The sequence below is a fragment of the Alexandromys fortis genome, unplaced genomic scaffold, assembly GCF_014885135.2.
Source record: "Alexandromys fortis isolate MF-2015 unplaced genomic scaffold, M_Fortis_MF-2015_v1.1 scaffold_39, whole genome shotgun sequence".
Taxonomy (NCBI): Eukaryota; Metazoa; Chordata; class Mammalia; order Rodentia; family Cricetidae; genus Alexandromys; species Alexandromys fortis.
Window position 1 is genome coordinate 6,744,132 of NW_026067918.1, and position 18,274 is coordinate 6,762,405.

General features: G+C 50.8%; 1 protein-coding gene across 3 annotated transcripts in view; it reads right to left on the minus strand.

Moving 5' to 3' along the window:
* The window catches only part of Sdk2 (sidekick cell adhesion molecule 2), a 282,059-nt gene that overhangs the window by 99,059 nt on the left and 164,726 nt on the right, over positions 1 to 18,274 (minus strand). For all 3 annotated transcript variants that reach the window (XM_050140393.1, XM_050140394.1, XM_050140392.1), the window contains exons 4-5: positions 13,737 to 13,884; positions 6,508 to 6,641 (exon numbers count right to left, since the gene is read on the minus strand). In XM_050140393.1, the coding sequence (XP_049996350.1) occupies positions 6,508 to 6,641; positions 13,737 to 13,884 (282 nt within the window). The remainder of the gene's footprint in view (positions 1 to 6,507; positions 6,642 to 13,736; positions 13,885 to 18,274) is intronic.

The following is an 18,274-nucleotide window of genomic DNA, read 5'->3' on the forward strand; positions in this document are numbered from 1 at the left end:
AGAGAGAGAGAGAGAGAGAGAGAGAGAGAGAGAGAGAGAGAGAGAGAGAAGAGAGAAGAGGAGAGGAGAGACAGAGATCTATTTCACTCAGTTTTCTCAGGACAAAGGGGTAATAAAAGTCATTTTATTGGGGCCTGGGATATAGCTCAGAGGATAGCATGCAAGAGGCTCTGGGTTCAGTTTCCAATGTGGTAGCTGGGAGAAGTAGCAGAGCTAGGGGACGGTAGTGGACGTGGTGACTTGAGCCTTTATTCCCAGCACCTGGGAGGCAGAGGTAGGTGGATCTCTGTGAGTTTGAGGCTAGCCTGGTCTACAGCACGAGTTCCAGGTTAGCCAGGGCTATATGGTGAGTTCCTGTCTCAAAACCATGACTAGGCGTGGCAGCACACTGTAATCCCAGTAGGCAGGAGGTAGGAAGATCAGGAGTTTAAGGTTATCCTGAGCTATATACTGAGTTCAAGGTCAAGTATGGGCTGTAGGAGACCCTGTCTGAACAACAACAACAACAATAGCCCCAAAACCAAAAAATTAAAATAACCACTAGAGTTAGGCTAGGTGATGTAAGCTTATTATCATTGCTGCTTGGCAGGGGTGGGGGGTGGGGAGGATGAAGACTGAACCAAGAAGACAGAGAATTTAAGGCCAACCTGTATAACCCAGCAAGACCCTGTCTCAAAATAAAAACTACGAGGAACTAGGGAATACAGTTCAGCTATCTCTGGGTTCTGGGATCAATTCCTAGTACTGAAAAAAAAAATGGTAGCACTTGTCTGGGCGGTGTGAATTCAGGTCCCCGCTCAACACGTCTTGCTTGGTGGATATCAGGAATGGGGAATTCCCACATAGAGAGGGGGTAGGAAATGTCCTCCTGGAGAGGAAAGCTGGGAGTCTCACCAATACCAGCGCGTTAGTGACTTAAGGATGCCTACGGCGAGGGCTGGAAGGAGCGGCTCAGCTGGTCCAGCATGCATGCAGAATGTGCTGCGCAAAGTAGACACTCAGTGAAGTTAGTCCTCCTGGCAACAGCGTACCCACGTTGGGAAGAGCTTCTTCCATCACCCCACAGCTGAGTGGGATTATACCGAGAGGTGGGTGTTACAGAGCCTCAAGGGTTCCCAACTGATAGAGAGATTGCCATGCCCAGCCTTTGAGGGATAAGTGTATGGGGGTGGGTGTACAGCTTCAGAGAAGTTCCTAGACTTGGGGGGTCTTGAGAAGAGAAAGAAGGGTGTTCTATAACAGAACTATGTATTCAAGGGAGTAGACACCGCAGTGGTGGCACTCAGAGACAAGGAGGGGGGGAGGCAGAGTTCATGATCTTGGCTTGCTGGCCCTCCCCAGACCACTCCTTTTGGCCTGCTGGAGGAAGGGCTCAGGGGTTCTCATACATTACCCAGCCACACCCACCTGTGTCCCCAGCACCATTCTTAGCACAGGGCAAACAAAAGGTGAGGAATACCTCATGCTACGAAGCCCATTTTCTATCCCTGTTGCTGTGGGGGTGAACCAGATTCTACTGGGGGATGCTGGGTTGGGTTGGGCTTGGTGGCTGAAGATATATGTGCCCAGCTGGGACAAGGGAACAAAGCCAACAGGGCCCAGTGATTGTCTAGCGGTGGAGGAAGAGGGCAGAAGGGTCATGATGGTTGAGAGAGGAAGCCTAGCCATGGGCCCCTTTATAGAACGGTGGGAAATCCCGGGGAGAAACTAGGTTTCAAAGGGAGATGTGCTTGGATTCTATCGCATTATTTGAGATGGTGATGGGATGTCTGGATGGCTGGAGAAGTTCAGAGGGCGCCAGGCTTGGGGCCTCCTCGTGTGGTCTTGGCATCGACTCATGGCATTCAGGAGTGAGGGATGAAGGCTGAGCCTAAACGCTGGGCTTTCTCATTTCCTGCAACAGGAAGCAGCGGTGTGGGAGGACCCGTGAAAGGTGCAGAGTGTAGGGTGTAGGCCCCTACAGTTCAGGAGATAGGGCCAGGCCAGAGGTGAGGGAATGGGGTGTCTAGGTGATAGGGGCAGGGGCTGCCATCCAAGATGGGAACAAGCAGAGAGAGGTAGCCTAGCTAGGGTGACTCTGACAGAGCCAGGGAGGGAGACATGGGTGACCTTCTGTGACTTGTGTTTTCCTCCTGATATGGCATGAGAGTACAGTGGAGCCCAGGGCCCAGGCTTTGCGGCTACCCAATGTGGGTCCCATGCCTGACTGTCAGGGATTAGAAAACCCACTGGGAAGTGGATGATATGATTTCTTTGGTCTGTCCCCTCAGCTTTTGTCACCTGTGAAATGTGGATAACGGGAGCCGGTTACACGACCCAGCAGTGACAGGCACGTGACACCAGGTCTGAGGATCACATGGTGGAAGGAAGAGAGGAGACTCCTTCAGGTTGTCTCTGACTCCCGAGTGGGTGCTGTGGCATGTATGCCCTCCAATAACTGTCATATAAAGTACGGATAATGACAGTTTAACCATCTGCCACCGGCGACTGCCGTTAGAGGACGCCAGCAGCCTATCAGAGTGCCCAGAGCCCTGAGTCCTGAGGAAGGAGGCAATGGCTCTGAGTGGAGGATAACGAAGGTGATGCCAGAAGCCACCAGGTATGGTGCGACTCACCGTTGTAGGATATACCTGGTTGTCCTGAGCTGTCTGCTGGGAGACTGTGCTGAATCAGGGTGCCTGGCCGCCAGGTCTCCTGTGACCTCTTGTGAGGAGGCATAGCCCAGGCTCCAGAATGCATTCAGTGTGTGCTGCGTTCAACTCACGGTCCAGATAAAGGCTTAAAGACAGCCCTCAAGACCCCAACGTGGAATGGGCAGAAGCCAAGGCTTTAACTTTGGGGCTCTGTGGGAACTCAGCTTATGATTATGGGGTTCCTGCTACCAGTCAGGGTGGGGAAGGCAAGACCTGGCACCTGGGAGGGGCTACTGATCTCGAGGAGGATTAGGGCCTCACAAGCATGGCTGGGAAGGAAACTCAACAAGATGGCTCTGGAGTGTGCACATCATAACATTTCCAGCAATCCTGGGATGCTCTGGTGGCTAGAACCTCAGCAATCAAGCTATGACTTCTTAGGCAAGCCCAAACAGGGAGAACATCTCTTTAAGAACTCCTGATTTAAAGGGTTCCAGGGGCAAGGACGGATGGAGCTTGCCACATGAAAGCCATGTTGGATCCAGCAGCCTTAAACTATTTCTGTCACAGTGGCAACCAGGGACAGTTCCCCTCCGTGCTCTTTCTCTCAGCACTGCTTGAGACATTACCATATAGTGGAAGTAGCCGGGCTCAGGGAACACGTGACTCACTCACTTGGCCCCAGGAGCTTCAAGTGGGCATCAAAGGGCCATTAGCTCTTTCCTGAAAAGACTTGATAGACACAGACACCTGCTCATTTCCGACAATAGCTCTCCATCCTCAGAGCATCCAGGCCATCTAGCATGGTCCACGAGCCACGCATGCCCACCAAGCTCCTGCAATGTGGCTTGCGTCCCTTTGATTTAATGAGATTTAATTTTAACTAATTTACATTTAATTAAAAAACAGAGTCCCCAGTCCAGTTATTAGAGCACTTTTAAGTAGAAGTGGAAGAACTTTGGCGTAAGACTATATACCTTTATGGCTCTAAATCTGATGGAATCTAAATACAGATCACGTATTTCAGATGAAGATTTAGCATTCAAATTGAGATGCGCTTCAAGTGTAAGACACGCAGAGATTTCACAGACTTAGCATGCAAAAAAAAAAACCCCAATGTAAAATATCCTGCTAATATATTCTATATTGATGGCATGCTAAAAAGATATTTTGGATACATCGGGTTAAATAAAACACATTAATAAAATGAATTCTGCTTATTCCTTTTTACTTTGTGAAAAATGAGGTAAGCCTCAGTGTGGTGGTGTGTGCCTGCAATCCCAGTGCTCGAGAGGCAGAGGCAGGAAGATGGGGAGTTCAAGGCCAAACTCAACTACACAGGGAGTTCAAGGGCTATGTGAAATTCGCCTCCATTCCCCCCCCAAAAAACAACAAAAGCCAACACCCAAAAATAAAACGCACAAATAATATAAATGAATAAAAATGGGGTCACTGGAAAAATTTAAAATGATATGTGGGGCTCATATTTATATTCTTTTTAAGTCTATATTATATTTCTATATAATAGTACAGGAAGGTCTGATCTCTCTCTCTCGGGTGTGTTCATTAGATGGGTGTGACCTTTCAGGACTGTGACTCTAGGTGTAATTTCTAGGGTCACCAGCCTGGTTCTTTCTCTGTTAACAGTGTGCATGGCTCCCCGAAGGATTTGGCAGGAAGCTGCTGAGCTGGAGGGAGCAGAGCCTGATGGGTAAAGGAAAGGAGGGGGAAGGAGAAGGAGGGTGTGGCTTCAAGCCAGGTAACAGGGGCTTTGAGCCGCTGGTGGGCGGGCGAGGTGGCAATTGCTCTCACAAATTGGCTGGCAGGCAGGCTGGGGGACCATGTCAGCGCAGCACAGGGTTTTGAAGTGCAATCCCTCGTGGGAGGGAAATTAGCTAGAAATCAGGCGAGTTTGTGCTGGATACGGCTTTCATCTCAGTTGAGGATGCAGAAATGGAGGGGTTTGGGAATGAGGGAGACTGGCGGCTGGGTGGGACTGGGATGGAGGCAGATGAGGGGGGCGGAAGGGGCTCTTGGGCCTCACTTGGGCTGTTTGGAAGGTGTGGGGGTGGTTTGAGGTAGAACAGAAAGAGCCGCCATGGGTTGCCTCAGTTCTTAAGAGGACGAGTCAGATGCTGGAGGAGAAACAGAAGGCCTCCCTGACCATGCATCTGGGGTAAACTGAGTCACGCAAGAAGATGCCTGGATTTAACTTGGACAACTCACTCCATGTCTTTGTCTCTCAGTGTGTGTATCTCCCCCTGCCTCCATCTCTCTCTCTGAGACAGGATCTCATTAGACAAGAACGGCCTGGGCTACATAATGAAAGATCCACCTGCCTCTGCCTCCAGAGTGGTGGGGTCAAAGGCGTGCACCACCATTCCCAGCCTGTCTCTTTGTCTCGTGTCTCAGACTATCCCATACTTGCTATGTAGCCAAGGATGGCCCTGAATTCCTCATGTTCCTGCCTCGACCTCCTCAATGCTGAGGCTACAGGCATTTGCCACCACACCCGTTTTTATGTGGGGAGGGAGACCAGGGCTCTGTGTGTGGTAGGTAAACACTCAACCAATGGAGCTATATACCCACTTTGACACTAATTCTTCAAAAAGATGTCTGGATCCCAGGAGACTCTGAATAAGCTTACCACTGAGAAATTGTTAGAAAAACAATCCCTCCACGTCAACAAATTCCTTGTTCCTGTACAAACAGTCCTGGCTCAGGTCAAGGTCAGAGGTGACATCCATGACCCTCACTGGTCAGTATCCAGAGTGGGCATTCCACCTCCTAATTCGTATTTCTTCCCAGGCAGATGGGAAGCTGGCTTGGAGGTAGGAACCAACTGGGTCTACAGAAAAGAGTCCCGTCGGAGCTCAGAAGGCCCAGGGAGGAGACAACAGGGGCTGGGAATGTTCTAGACACTGGCAGACAGAAGCTAGGATACGAGGTGGCAGAGACACTCAACTCGCCGCTGACGGGTGCATATGGGCACAGCAGGATGATAAATGAGATGTGCTGTGGGAGTGGGAATCATACAGATGTGGAGGTATGTGAACATCTGGCTCCCCCAGCTGGTGTGGGGCTTAGCTGCTTCAGGAAGTGCAAACTCAACCCCGACTTCATTTTAGTGATTCCCAGCCCAGGAGGGACCTTGGCTATCTACCTCACCTTGCCTAGCCTGAGGTTAGGTTCTGAGGGTGAGGCCACTCTGGTAGAGAGAACCAGATTAGGGGAGACATCCCCGCTCTGGTCTCGTCCGGAGGGGGGAGTCTCTGTGCTAGAGGACACTGGGGCAGGTTATATTGGGCTGAGCTCCTGTGCCTGTCTCTCCAGGGGCGTCAGGCATCTGAAGAGGGGCAGAGGTGGAAATCTGGAGGCGAGCCTGCTGAGAGGAATGCCTGGCTCCGAGCGGAAACAGCACTTTTATGTGCCAGCTGGGCAGACAGTTAGTGTACTTCTTTTAAAATGAGCTTCCGCTCTCCCTGGGTGTTCTCTCCATCCGCACCTGAGCCTGGGGTGGCTGGCACCCACACATGTGAGCACACACTCTCTCACTTGCTTCTGCCTCCTCCTAGCCTCCAGTGGACACGGTAGTGGTAAAAATAAACCTACCCTTTCCCCGAGCTGTGTCTGCCATGGAAGCATCCCAGAACTCCACTTCCCCCTACCCATGACCTTCATTGGCTTGGCTCACCACCACCACGTCCCTCCACTCAGGCTGTGGCTCCTCCTGTTCTGGAGATGGCTCCACCCCTCCAGCCCCAGCTTCCCCTACTACTCTGTCTTCCCAACAGCCCCCTAGAGCCCCATTCCTGAGATTTAATGACCCGCCTTGTTTCTGCTCGGTGATGTCCCTGGTCCCGCGCTTACTTACTCTCCACAGCAAGAGTGATGGGCTGGCTCGTCTTGTTGTCTCCGTTCTTGTCGTTAACTGCCTGCACGTAGTAGCGGCCAGCATCAGGAGCCACCGTGGACAGGATGACCAGGGTGTTCTCCAGCGTGATGGCTCTGGGGAGAGGAAAAAGATTCTTTGGACAGGGGCCCAAAGGGCTTGGAGCCAGGGGGCTGTGATTGGGGGGTCTGAGGTAGGTGGTCTGACTATACTTACTCCTCTGGCAGCCTCCAAGAGGCCCCCCAGCCCACCCCACTGACAGTGTCTGTAGAGAATCTATCATGACTGGAGTGTTGCCCATCACCCCCCAGCCATCCCTCCATTCCCTGAGACTTTCTCAGGGCCCACCCCAGGGTCAGGTTTGGGCCCTTTTCTCCAATCCTCCAGGAATTACGTTCCTGTACATATCGTAGCCTTGGAGACTTTGTGAGGTTGCCTCTGCCAAAAGTTTGCGGTTTGCAGAGCAAATGAGTGATTGACAATGAGCGACGAGTGACCAGAGTGAGATTCAGGATCAGTGTGTGTGTGTGTGTGTGTGTGTGTGTGTGTGGCCGGAGGTCAATCTCAGGTGTTGTTCAGATGTCCATCGTTGTTGGTTGATACAGGGCTCATCACTAGCCCAGAACCCAGTGAGTCAGCTAACCCAGCCGGCTAGTGAACCCCAGGGGTCAGCCTGTCTCTGTCTCCCCAGTAAGCACTGGGGTTACAACTGTGGCTCGCTACACCAGACTTCTTTTTCACTTGGGTTCTGGGGATCAAATTCAGGTCCTTGTGTTCACAAGGCAAGCACTTTCTGGATGAAGCTATTTCCCCAGCCCTGGGGTTGGCCACTTTCTAAAGTTGTTTGAGCGCAGACTCAAAGGCCACAGCTGGCCTGAACCAGACTTCCGAGGGCTATACACCTGTAGTCTCCTCCCTGGGGATCAGTTTCCCCTTTTCCTTGCTAACTGGGCTGGTGCACAGTGTATGAGCCTCTTGCTCTCATTCCCAGTCCTCATCACAAGTTCAACAGGCAGGAAAACAGGGAGCCGGGGACCCCCTTAAATTGGTATGAAGTGGTTCTGGAGGGCTGCCCATACCGGCTCGGCCCAGCTTCTTTTACCCATTCTCCCGATGACAAACCAAACCATTAGTTTGCCAAGTCTGTCTCCAGATTATAATGCGATGTGCCCGAGACAGCTGTTAAACATCCTTAATGTTAGTTTAACAAGGACAAATCCAGTTGAATTCTCTTCAAATTTTCCCATTAGGTGAATGTTACAGAGTTTTAAACAGGCTTTCAGATAAACATCCTCACTAATGTCTCTCTGGCCCAGCTCTCTCCTAGCCTGGCGGTGCTGCCCCCACCCCCTTGCTCCTCATTTGGGGGCTTTTCAGGCTGAGAGTTCTCACACCAGCAGGGGAGTTCTGGGCAGTAAGGTGGCCAGCTCTCTGGTCCCTAGTGCTTAGGGGCCCTAGCGATGCCCTATTTTCTCCATGCAGAGTTCTTTTTATCTTTAGCTAACGAGGTGACAGGAATGGGATCATAGACAGGCTAGAATTCTCTCTCTCTCTCTCTCTCTCTCTCTCTCTCTCTCTCTCTCTCTCTCTCTCTGGGTGTGTGTAAACAAGAGTATGGATGTATGTTTATGTGGGTCCTCGTGCATATGCTGTGTGTGTTAATCAAAGGACCACACTGGTTGTTCTTCCTCAGGTGCTGTCCACCCACTTCAAGACAGGGTCTTTTATTGGACTGGAGCTCAATAGGTAGGTTAGGCTGGCTGGGCAGGGCCAGGAAGCTCTTGGGATCTCCCTGCTTTTGCACCCCAGCCCTCAGTGCAAGGATGACAAGTGGGAACCTCCATACTGTGCTTAGTATGTTCTCAGGCTTTCAAGGCAAGTACATTGCTAACTGATCTGTCTCCCCAACCCCCCAGCCCTCACCCTGCATGGTCTGGCTTCAGGATGAGTGGAGGGACTTTTAGGGTGTTTGGATCATGTAGGTCCAGCTTTCCCAACACCATGCCAAAGCATATTAAATGCCAGACGTGGGACTAGGGTGGTGAGCATCTTCCCATCTGAGGGTCTCCTTGTCTCCCCTAGAGCCCTGGTCCTTTAGATGTGGATTGTGGAGTAGAGAGCTGTGAGTTGAGGGAAGGGTCTGGGCTGTGCAGGGTGGTGGGGCTGAGTTCTGGTTTGTGTCCCTGGACTCTGAGGATCGTGTGTTTCCTCCGATGCTAGCTGGGCCCTGTCTTCTTGCCCTTGCAAAAGTGGAAGAGGATATCTGTGAAGACTTCTCCCAGCCTCGTGGGAGTCTCTGTCACTTGGTCCCTGGCAGCAGAGTAGCCCGTTGCCTGTCCTCACTCTCATAACCCTCTCCTGGCACAGTCTGGCTTCAGGATGGAGGGACTCTCAGGACACTGGACTTAGGGAGATGCAGTTCCCTGAGTCATTCTATTATGGGAACAGGTCTCACGGAGTCTCCAGGGGACCCACTGTCTAGTTACCCACTTATTCTATACTGGAGAAGGAGCCCACTCAACTCTTCCCTCCTTGACTGGGAAGCTGCCCCCCTTCACATCCCCCCACGCCCATTCTCAGGTTTAGCTATACTTTGTGCGGGTTCTGTCTGAGCGTTCTTTCTGTTTGTCCCCCTCCATCCCATGGCACTGGGAGTCCCGCTAGCTTGTTTTGTGAGCAAATTACTGCAGGGAGGCATTACTCGTGAGTAAAGGGGAGATTTTAGGAACAGGTTGAGGTTTTCCTAGGATAGGATTCATGCCACTTTTTGACCTTGTAGGGAGCTTTCTAGCTGTGGCACGGTATTTGCTGCATGACGGGAGCGGCAGTTCTGCAAGGCTAATGATATGCAGAGGACAGTGTGATGGACACGTACCATACGTGTCGCGTGAGGTTCTCAGCAGGCAGCAGTCTCTTTGCTCCCAGTGGCCCTCTTACGATTGCTGGACAATTGGTTGCCGCAGCTGTGGGAGAGCACCATGGACTTCTGCTCAGAGGCCCAGGATGCACGTCCCCAAGGGAACATGTCTGATCCTGGATGTCCAGTGGGAGACTGAATGCTGTAAACTTGGTGGGGTTTGAATGTCTGTCCCAAGCTTGATGGGTTTCAATAAATCTATCCCCATTATGAGGCAGGAAGAGGGGAAGCACTTTACCTGACCCTGGCATTTAGGGGTGGGACTGTAGGGCTTGATTAGGGTGGGGTCTGAGGTCATTAGGGCAGAACTATATAAGTGGATATTGGGGGTTGCATAAGAGGGAGAGATCAGAACACACACACACACACACACTTCTAGTCATATGATGCCCTGTACCACCTCCTGACTCTGCCAGCAAGGTCATGACCAGCTAAGGCCCCTCAAATTTGGACTTCCAGAGCCAGGAGCCAAAACACGGCACCCCTCTCTAACTTAGTCAGTCTGCAGGTTGGCGCAGGTAGAAGTGGGCAGTGAGCTAAGATGCTGTAAAAGCCTATCTGCAGAGGGTCCATAAGCAGCTTCTTCCGTAGGAGGCTGTAGCTGCTGGGCAGCAAAGCATAGCTCTGCATCCTTCTCAACGGGGTGAGGAGGGTGGGGTGTGTGGACACCTCTACTCTTGGAAGATGGGAACTCCTGTCCCTTCCCGTGTGTTGGAGCAATGTAACCTTGGAGAACAGTTTTGGTGATGACAGCTCTCTAGTGACTCTGGTTTCAAGTGACTATATGAAGTCACCCTTCCTGTCCATCGCTCCAAGTTAGAATTTGGATGGGCAAAACCTTACCTTCTGCGGTTTTAGCTCACTGGAATATTGCCTAATGGTTATTGTGGCTGGCATTGCCTGCTCCAGCACTCTAGCCTGGCAGCCGTGGAGCCTGGGAGCCACAGGGCATGGGTTCAAGTTATGAACATGGAGTGGAATGGGAGGCAGAGGCTCTCTGACTTGTCACTTTGATTCTCTCAGGAGGGGTCCCTAGTCCTGTGCATGTCGACGGTCCCTTCTCAGGTAACTGTGGAAGGATGCTGTACCCATTTCCAGTATGCTCATAGCATCCAGCCTGCTGCACCCCAGACATGCCCACACTGGGAGAAGCCGGGGAGAGCAACGCTCACCTCTCAGGCAGGGGCTGGGTCCTCTACCCTTGTTCCTTCAGTTCACCATGGCTGGCCTAGCCCTAGCTCTGCCTTTAATCCACTGCTCTCATTCAGCAGCTCCTTTCTCAGTTCCAAGAGTGCTGGATCTGTAATCTAATTAAGGAGAGAGTAAGCCATCCTACAGTGTGCCCAAAGGCCCCAGCGTGTGTCTCTGCTAGGAATCATGTCCCCTTTTAACAGCAGGCTCGGGGCCGAGTTCTGCCTGGTGGTTGAGAGGCACACTCTATAGATAGTGAGCCTTTCATACTCTGCATAGCCTGCCGGCTAATAGCACTTATCAGATATGGAGCACTGGCACACACACACACACACACACACACACACACACACACACACACACGGGACTTGCTTCCAGGGAGCCGTTCTGCTCACCTATGAATATTAATTTGCTGTAATTACCAAAATAAAACCACTCCAGTGCTTCATCACAAATTTGGTGGACGTGTTTATGAAAGTGGGCAGGCGTGGTCATGTATAACCAGGAGTGTGCGTGTGTGTGTGCGCGCGCGCGTGTGTGCGCACGTGCACGTATGTAGTTCCGCAGGCCAAGGTTGTTCTGTCCTGTTGGCAAAGGTGCTGGACATGAGAAGCAGATGAGGATGGAGGATGGGGATGAGAAAAGGATGAAGGATGGTATTAGGAAGGTGATCACAGACAGAGCCTGGAGTAAAGGCATTATCTCCCTCTGCAAATGGAGTGAGTGCCATCATGCCCCCTTTCACAGTCAGGGCAGACATTACTAATCAACTCATGATGTTCTTTCCCATGAGTGTGGATGGAGCCTTGGAATTGTTTCCAGCTCTGAGTTCCAGGCAGCCGTTGTCAATTGGTTAGCCTGCAGGATGCCTTCATTGATACATTTGGGGTCCAAGAGCTACACTCAAAAAGGGAGTGAGGATGGGGTCAGGACTCACTGACATATCCCAGCATCTCTGTGGTAGAACATTTCCCTTCTATAATGTGATCTCAATATCTGCATGATGGGTGATCCATTCAGCTGGCCTTACTGAGTTTTAGGCCTGGGTGGCGTGTGTGTGTGTGTGTGTGTGTGTGTGTGTGTGTCTGTGTGTGTGTCTGTGTCTGTGTGTGTGTGCACTTTGACTCATAGGGCAGTTGTCCACCTGTTCACCTGAAGCGTGCTCCATCCTTCACCTTGCTGGGTACCCATGCCTCATGCTGTCTGCTAGCCATCTGTTCAGGAAGAGACCCAGAGCCTAGTGGTGTGGATACAGAGAGCCTTCTGCCTGAGTCCTGCCATGTTGTGGTTTCTGTCAATGGGATGTGAGCAGAAGCATGTTATATGTGGACTTCCTCCTTTCTCATCTGAAATATCCAGAGAATTCACTGTGGCTGACAGGCTAGAGGATAAGGCATGTGGAGCATGGCCAAGTGTCCTGCCATTTAGCAAAAGGCTATTCCAGGGCAGTCATTAACAAACAACCCCAGAAAAGTGAGCCCAGCCATAAGAAGGACTGAGCCTAGCTCAGGCTAGTTCACCAATCCACACACTTCTAAGAAAAACACAGTAAACAGTTATTGACCTTATGATATGTTTTGTTACACAGCAACATCGTGCTGTAAATAGCTGATACATACTGGGGATTTTTTTCTTCCTCCTCCCTTGTTTTTTTTTTTTTTCCAAGATAGGGTCTCATTATGCAGCTCTGGATGTCCTGGAACTCACTGTGTGCACTAAGTGGGTCTTGAACTCACAGAGATCTACCCGTCTCTGCCTCTCAAGTGTTAAGATCAAAGGCGGGTGCCACTAAGCCTGGCTCTGAGGATAGTTTTCAACTCTGGCTACACATTTGAATCAAACTGGGAGCTTTAAAAAATTCTGACAGCCAAAGAGCAAGCATCCCATTTAAATTGAATCAGGGTGCCTTAGGCAAGAACCTAAGGATAGGCTCATTTCAAAGTTCTCACGGGGGTCGGATTGAGAACTGCTACGTCAGGATCAGCTCTATGATGCACAGTCGCTTACTTGTGTCTGTGTGCTGGTCTGCACATACGTTTCACAGAAGGCAAGGATTATCATGACTCAGCAGCTAAAAAAAGATCTGGAAAAAGAGTTGGACCTTGCCTGCTTTGCTTTATGGCTGCTGCGGGATAAAATCAATCGCGTCAGAGGGCTGTTGTGAGGGCTGAGCACTTGGGCAACAAAGCTGGGATAGGAAAGACAGCAAGACAGAGAGCGCCTCCTTCCTCGGGGCTACACCAGCAGGGAGGGGGGATGGGGTGGGGGGGCAACATGGATGACGACAACATACTTTTGTGGGTGCTTAGCACAGTCCCAAGGACTTAACTCCACTGCCTGTAGTTTCTGCAATTGCTATATTACTAGGCTACTATTATTGTGTTTCTATTGTGGGACTTGATGCTTCCCAAAGGCACTCCTGACCCCATCTTCCTCCACTCGCTACAGACCAGGGTGATGGGGTTGTGGGGAGCTCCCAGCAGTCTACACAGGTAGCAAGTTGTAGCTAGCCAGGGCAGGTTGGGAGAGTTGGAGTGGAGCAGTGAGGAAAGCCTGGGCTAGCTCCAGGCAGCGAGCAGTCCAGGAGGTGAAGCCTGCTTGGGGGGTGAAGGGTGTTGGCTTCACTGTTAAACCCCCAGTCAAGGCCAGGGCAAGACAGAAGGGCCTTTGTGCATGCCGAAAGGGATGTGTATGTGTGTGTCTCTATCCCAGCCTTCTCTGGCCACACCATCTCTTTGCAGTCAAAATACACTGAGCAAGCCCAGCCACACCCGAGAAGCATAGACACCTGCACACACCCACCCCCGCCATGGCCTGAGTCCTGGGCACGTTTCTATGGCAACAGTGCCTTTGCATGGGCATGTTTGGGTGACTTAAATCCTCTGGGAGCATAATTATCCTCCGGTTGAGTGTGGAGGTAACACCCTGTTCCCTCATAAACTGAACTTCTCTCACCGTCCAGGGGAGTGCCCAGCTGGCTGCGTTACAGAATTACTGAGACGTTTCTATAAGAAGGTCCCTCCTTTGCATTTGGAGACTTCATCTGGCCCCAGACCTCATCCCCCAGGTCTTTCCCTCCAGTCTACCCCGAGTAGGACCTCACATGCGGCTGCTGGGCGGGATCTTGCGGCCATCACGGAACCAGGTCACCTGTGGCCGGGGGAAGCTGGAGATGCGGGGTGCTCGGATGACGGCAGCTTCTCCGTGGGATACGCTCTGGTGCTTCTCGCCTTCCTCAAAGCTCCCCATGTCTGTAGGGAGAGGAGGTGCAGAGGTCAGGGGTCAATCCATTCTCAGGGTGTGCTCAGCAGAGGAAGAACGCTGTGAAGAGGAAGACCATGAAGAAAAGGCCACTTCTCTTGGAGCGCCCCACATCCCACCAGGCGTGTCGAACCTGTGCCCTCGCCTGGCTGCCCGCATTCCGGGACAGCTATGAATACAGTTCAACACATCCATAAATGATAAGGTCTGTCACGGGGCATGGTGTTGGACGCTTCTGCTAGCAGTCTGTGTGTGAGGTGTCCTGCTTTGACATTTAGGTTTTGTGTAATTTGTACCCGTGCATCCTTGACTCAATTTATCCAACAGCCACGAGAGGCTTATTGTTTCCTACATTTTACAATGGGAAAACCTGCTCAGATGAGCTCAGCTAAGTTAATTAACTTGTCTAAGGTCATAGAGCCAGCAAGGAACAGAGCTGGGATTTGAACTCAGACCCTGAACTCTGGAATTGGGTTGTATTTTCCTCTTCCTTGCCCCGTGAAGCTATTTCAGCAGAGCAGGGGATTAGGTTGTAGAGTCTTGGGATGGGACCTCTGTGCCCTTAGGCAGAGGGAAGGGTGGGCATGTTGGAATGAGTGAGGCCTCCTCTGAACATAAACACTCCATTGCTCTTTTTAAAGCACACCCAGCCCTTGGCAGATAAGCTGAGGCATTGCTGCTAGCCCCATCTTCTGTGAGCCAGGAGGAAACAGAACAGAGTAATCACTGGAGGGTGTCTTCTGGTCTCCTGTACGTCTGCCTGCTGGACTGGGCCGGGGTGAAGGGCTGGCTTCCACAGCACTCTCTTAGAATTGGCTTTGGGAAAGAGCAACTGGGCTTCTATGACCTTGACAATGGATGCGCATCCTTGAGACTCCAAGTGTGCCGCCTGAAGCCACAGCACAGGTATCCTGTGGAGTCTTAGAGCCCCTGGACCTGCCTAATCAGAAGCCATAGACTCTCAGGACACCCAGTGAAGAGCACCCATGCCCACCTGTGACAAGCACTGATTGGCTGTGTATCGGAGGCACTGAAGTTAAATGCTATTGGGGTATCTCCCCCTCCCCCGAGCTTCCCATTTCTTTGGTGAGGAGTTGATGGGGATACCCCTGTTAGGCTCCACTCTGCCTTCTAATCTATTACTGTGATAGGCTAGACCTCGGCTAGCCTGACCCTCAGTCCTATATGCACTTGGAGGTCAGACTATGACTTATGGAGCCTTAGTTTCTCCTTTATCCAGGGTCCCCTTCCTAACTACATAAACATGTGCCCTACTGCAACAGAAGCTTTATGTCAACTCCTAACACCATGGCCTCTTTGAGTCGTCAGTCAGCCTGGTACTCTGGCTCAGAGTCCCCTTCAGGACCTCTTGTTTTTCCAGAGGTGAGAGCTGCAGTGGGCGGGGTTCAGGCATTAGTATTTCTGAAGTGAGCCAAGTCTGAGACCTGCTGTCTCTTCTACCCCATTACAGGCAGTTACTGGGGACTGGACAAACCCACCAGGGTGCTCCCCACTTCCCTAAGACATGGGAGGCCCCATGGAACACACTTGGGTCTCTGAGTTCCTGACTCCATTGCTCGCAGATGCTGCAGCACTCCGAAGTGTAAGGCTGCTAGCACACGTGTGTTTACTTTCTCCAGCCCCGGACTTGACCCTCTTAGGCATCCCGGTCCTTTGCTGGCTTACCTAACCTCGACAGTGAGTTCTCTGCAAACAACTTCCAGGTTCCCTGGGCTCAGAGCACCATCCCTAACAGTCTGCTGTGGGTGAGGGGTGGGAGGGCAGGGAGGGCAGGGAGACCTTGCTACATCTTCAACAAGCTCTACTTTTTGTGCTGTTTACTGTCCTCTATCTGCCGCTTTGCCCCAACCACTTGAACTCAAATCCTTGGAGTCACAGGTGTTTCTTCCCCACTCCCCACAAAGTCCTCAGTTTTTCCTTTGGGTACCATTTCATGAGCCAAGGTCCTCCCGACAAGTTAGCCAATTTGTTGAGCCACTGGTCCCTATCTACATCTAGATCATCCCCCAACCCCGTACGTTATCCTAGGCTGTTTTTCTTTTTCTATTTAGAGCCTGTGGGGTCTCCTTATTGGCCCAGGAAAGTCTAGATCCTCTCCACCTAGATTCGAGGTCCTCCACAACCAGACGGCAAACAGCCTTTCTTGCTTTAATGCCCAAGCCTTGTCTTGACACCTTGAATGGCAGATATAACCTACTTCCTACAGCTAGGCTTTTTGTTAGGCACCTGCGCAGATGCTACTTGGATGAGCCATAGCTCGCCATGGTACCTTGGCTCTCTAGCATCCTGCTTCACGAAACTTAGGGTTTCCGAAAGAAAACAGCGATAGACGGCATCTTTGTTTTAACTTTGAAAGGCACTGAATGTATTACATAGTAACTTCGGAGACTTCAAGGGTCAAGTTCAATTCTTAGCCCCACACACTCCAAGTCTTTGACCCTCGACCTTGAAGGACGATGATTTCCTCTCCCGTAAGAGTGAAATGCCTGGGTAGCTTCCTCGTGAGTGGTACCGAGGGTTGTATGAGATGATGTGTATATGCCAGATTGCATCTTCCCAAAGGTGCCTGAATCAATATTTATCCCCCTTTCCACATGCTCTTATTACAGTGTGACTCACACTTCTCCCACAGATACCCTCCCCTCGAGTCTCGGGAGCTTAAGACTATTCTATCAATAGAACGCGCTGGAAGCGATGCTGCATGGTCTTAAAGGTGAAGTCATTCAAAGGAGACAGCATCTATCTGGCTCTCCTTGGAGAGATGCTTGCCCTTAAGAATCCAGCCACCGTGCTGTGAGGACGTTCCACTGAACACCTCGGTGGAGGAGAACTGGGCTTCCCAGCCATCGCCATCAACCCTAGAGGCCCAGAGGAACACGAGTGATTTCACTGCAGCCTTTGTGGCCACTACGGAGACCTCAGTTGCTGCCAAGCAGGACTGGCTGTGTCTTGTTCCCACTGTGCTCTCTCCAGACTCCAGACTCATGGTGTGAGTTTTAAGCCATTGTTCTGCACCACACTTTCTTAGGTTCATTTGTTATGCAGCCGTAGAAACGGGGAGAATGTAAAACTGTCAAATAAGTATATCTAATATCCCCAGCATTAAAATACTGGGATCCTGTACATTTTTCATGATTTAGTGTAAACATTTCCTCCTCAACAAAGATTATCCCAAACCATCCAAATAGAATGAAAACCCGGCATTTACCCTCTTCTGGGTTTCTTTCAGACAGACTATACATGCATTATCTCATTTGAGCCTCTGATAACATGACAAGCTAGATTTTAATAAATATGCATTTTTAGTTGTTTATTAATTTCTATTATTTGGTCCCCTCTATAAAAAAGTCACATCAATAAATCAGGTGGATTTTAGTTCTTATAATAATTTTCATCTATTAAAAAAACTTTTTGCAGAACTAAGAAGATAGATTTAAACAATTTAAAGCAATTTCATGATAATAGTGTTTCTTTCTCCCCACTCTCTCTTGTTTTATTAGCTCCATTTGGACTGCGAGGAAATGAAGGTTCATGGAGATGAAGCGGTCGGTCTGACATTAGGCAGTTAGGGTCTAGCACGGTGTCGCCTCCCTCTGCACACCCTCCTTGCTCGGCTGCGGTTTGCATTCTCCATGGAAACCCACGCTCTTTCCTACTTCCTCCTAGGTGATCAGCATGGACGGACATCTGGGGCCTACTGTATTCACGAGCAATTGCCTACCAGGTGGCTAGGTCCTAGCTCTGCTTAGAACCAAGAGCTCCTAATGGAGCCCAACTGTGTGTCAAATGGGTTCTCCTAGAATTAAGAGCTCCTAATGGAGCCCTACTGTGTGTCAAATGGGCTCTCCCAGAATCAAGAGCTCCTAAAGGAGTCCTACTGTGTGTCAAATGGGCTCTCCCAGAATCAAGAGCTCCTAATGGAGCCCTACTGTGTGTCAGGCGGAAAGACCTGGTCTCCTGGAGCCGTTCTGGCAGAGGACCCAGATTCGGTTCCCAGCATGCACAGCCTACACTGTAATTCCAGTTCCTGAGGTCCTATGACCTCTTCTAGGCTCCCTGAGCTTCTGCGTGCACGTGGCACTCATAGATTCAATAGGGACACACACATACCCATAAAATGAAAAAAAAAATCTTAAAGAAAGGAAAGACCTGGTTACCGAGTTTACAATCTGGCCTGGCAGACAAGGGCATAAGAAAGTGTTTAGTGGCATCTGTGACAACTGCTGGGAAGGAAAGGACAGAGTTTTCTGAGAGGTGCTAAGAAAGCCTTCCTCAGGCTGGGAGGCGGGGGAGGTATCTTTCAAGGTGAGGCATAAAAAAGAAGTAGGTATCGCTAAGTGTGTGTGCACATGTGGCACC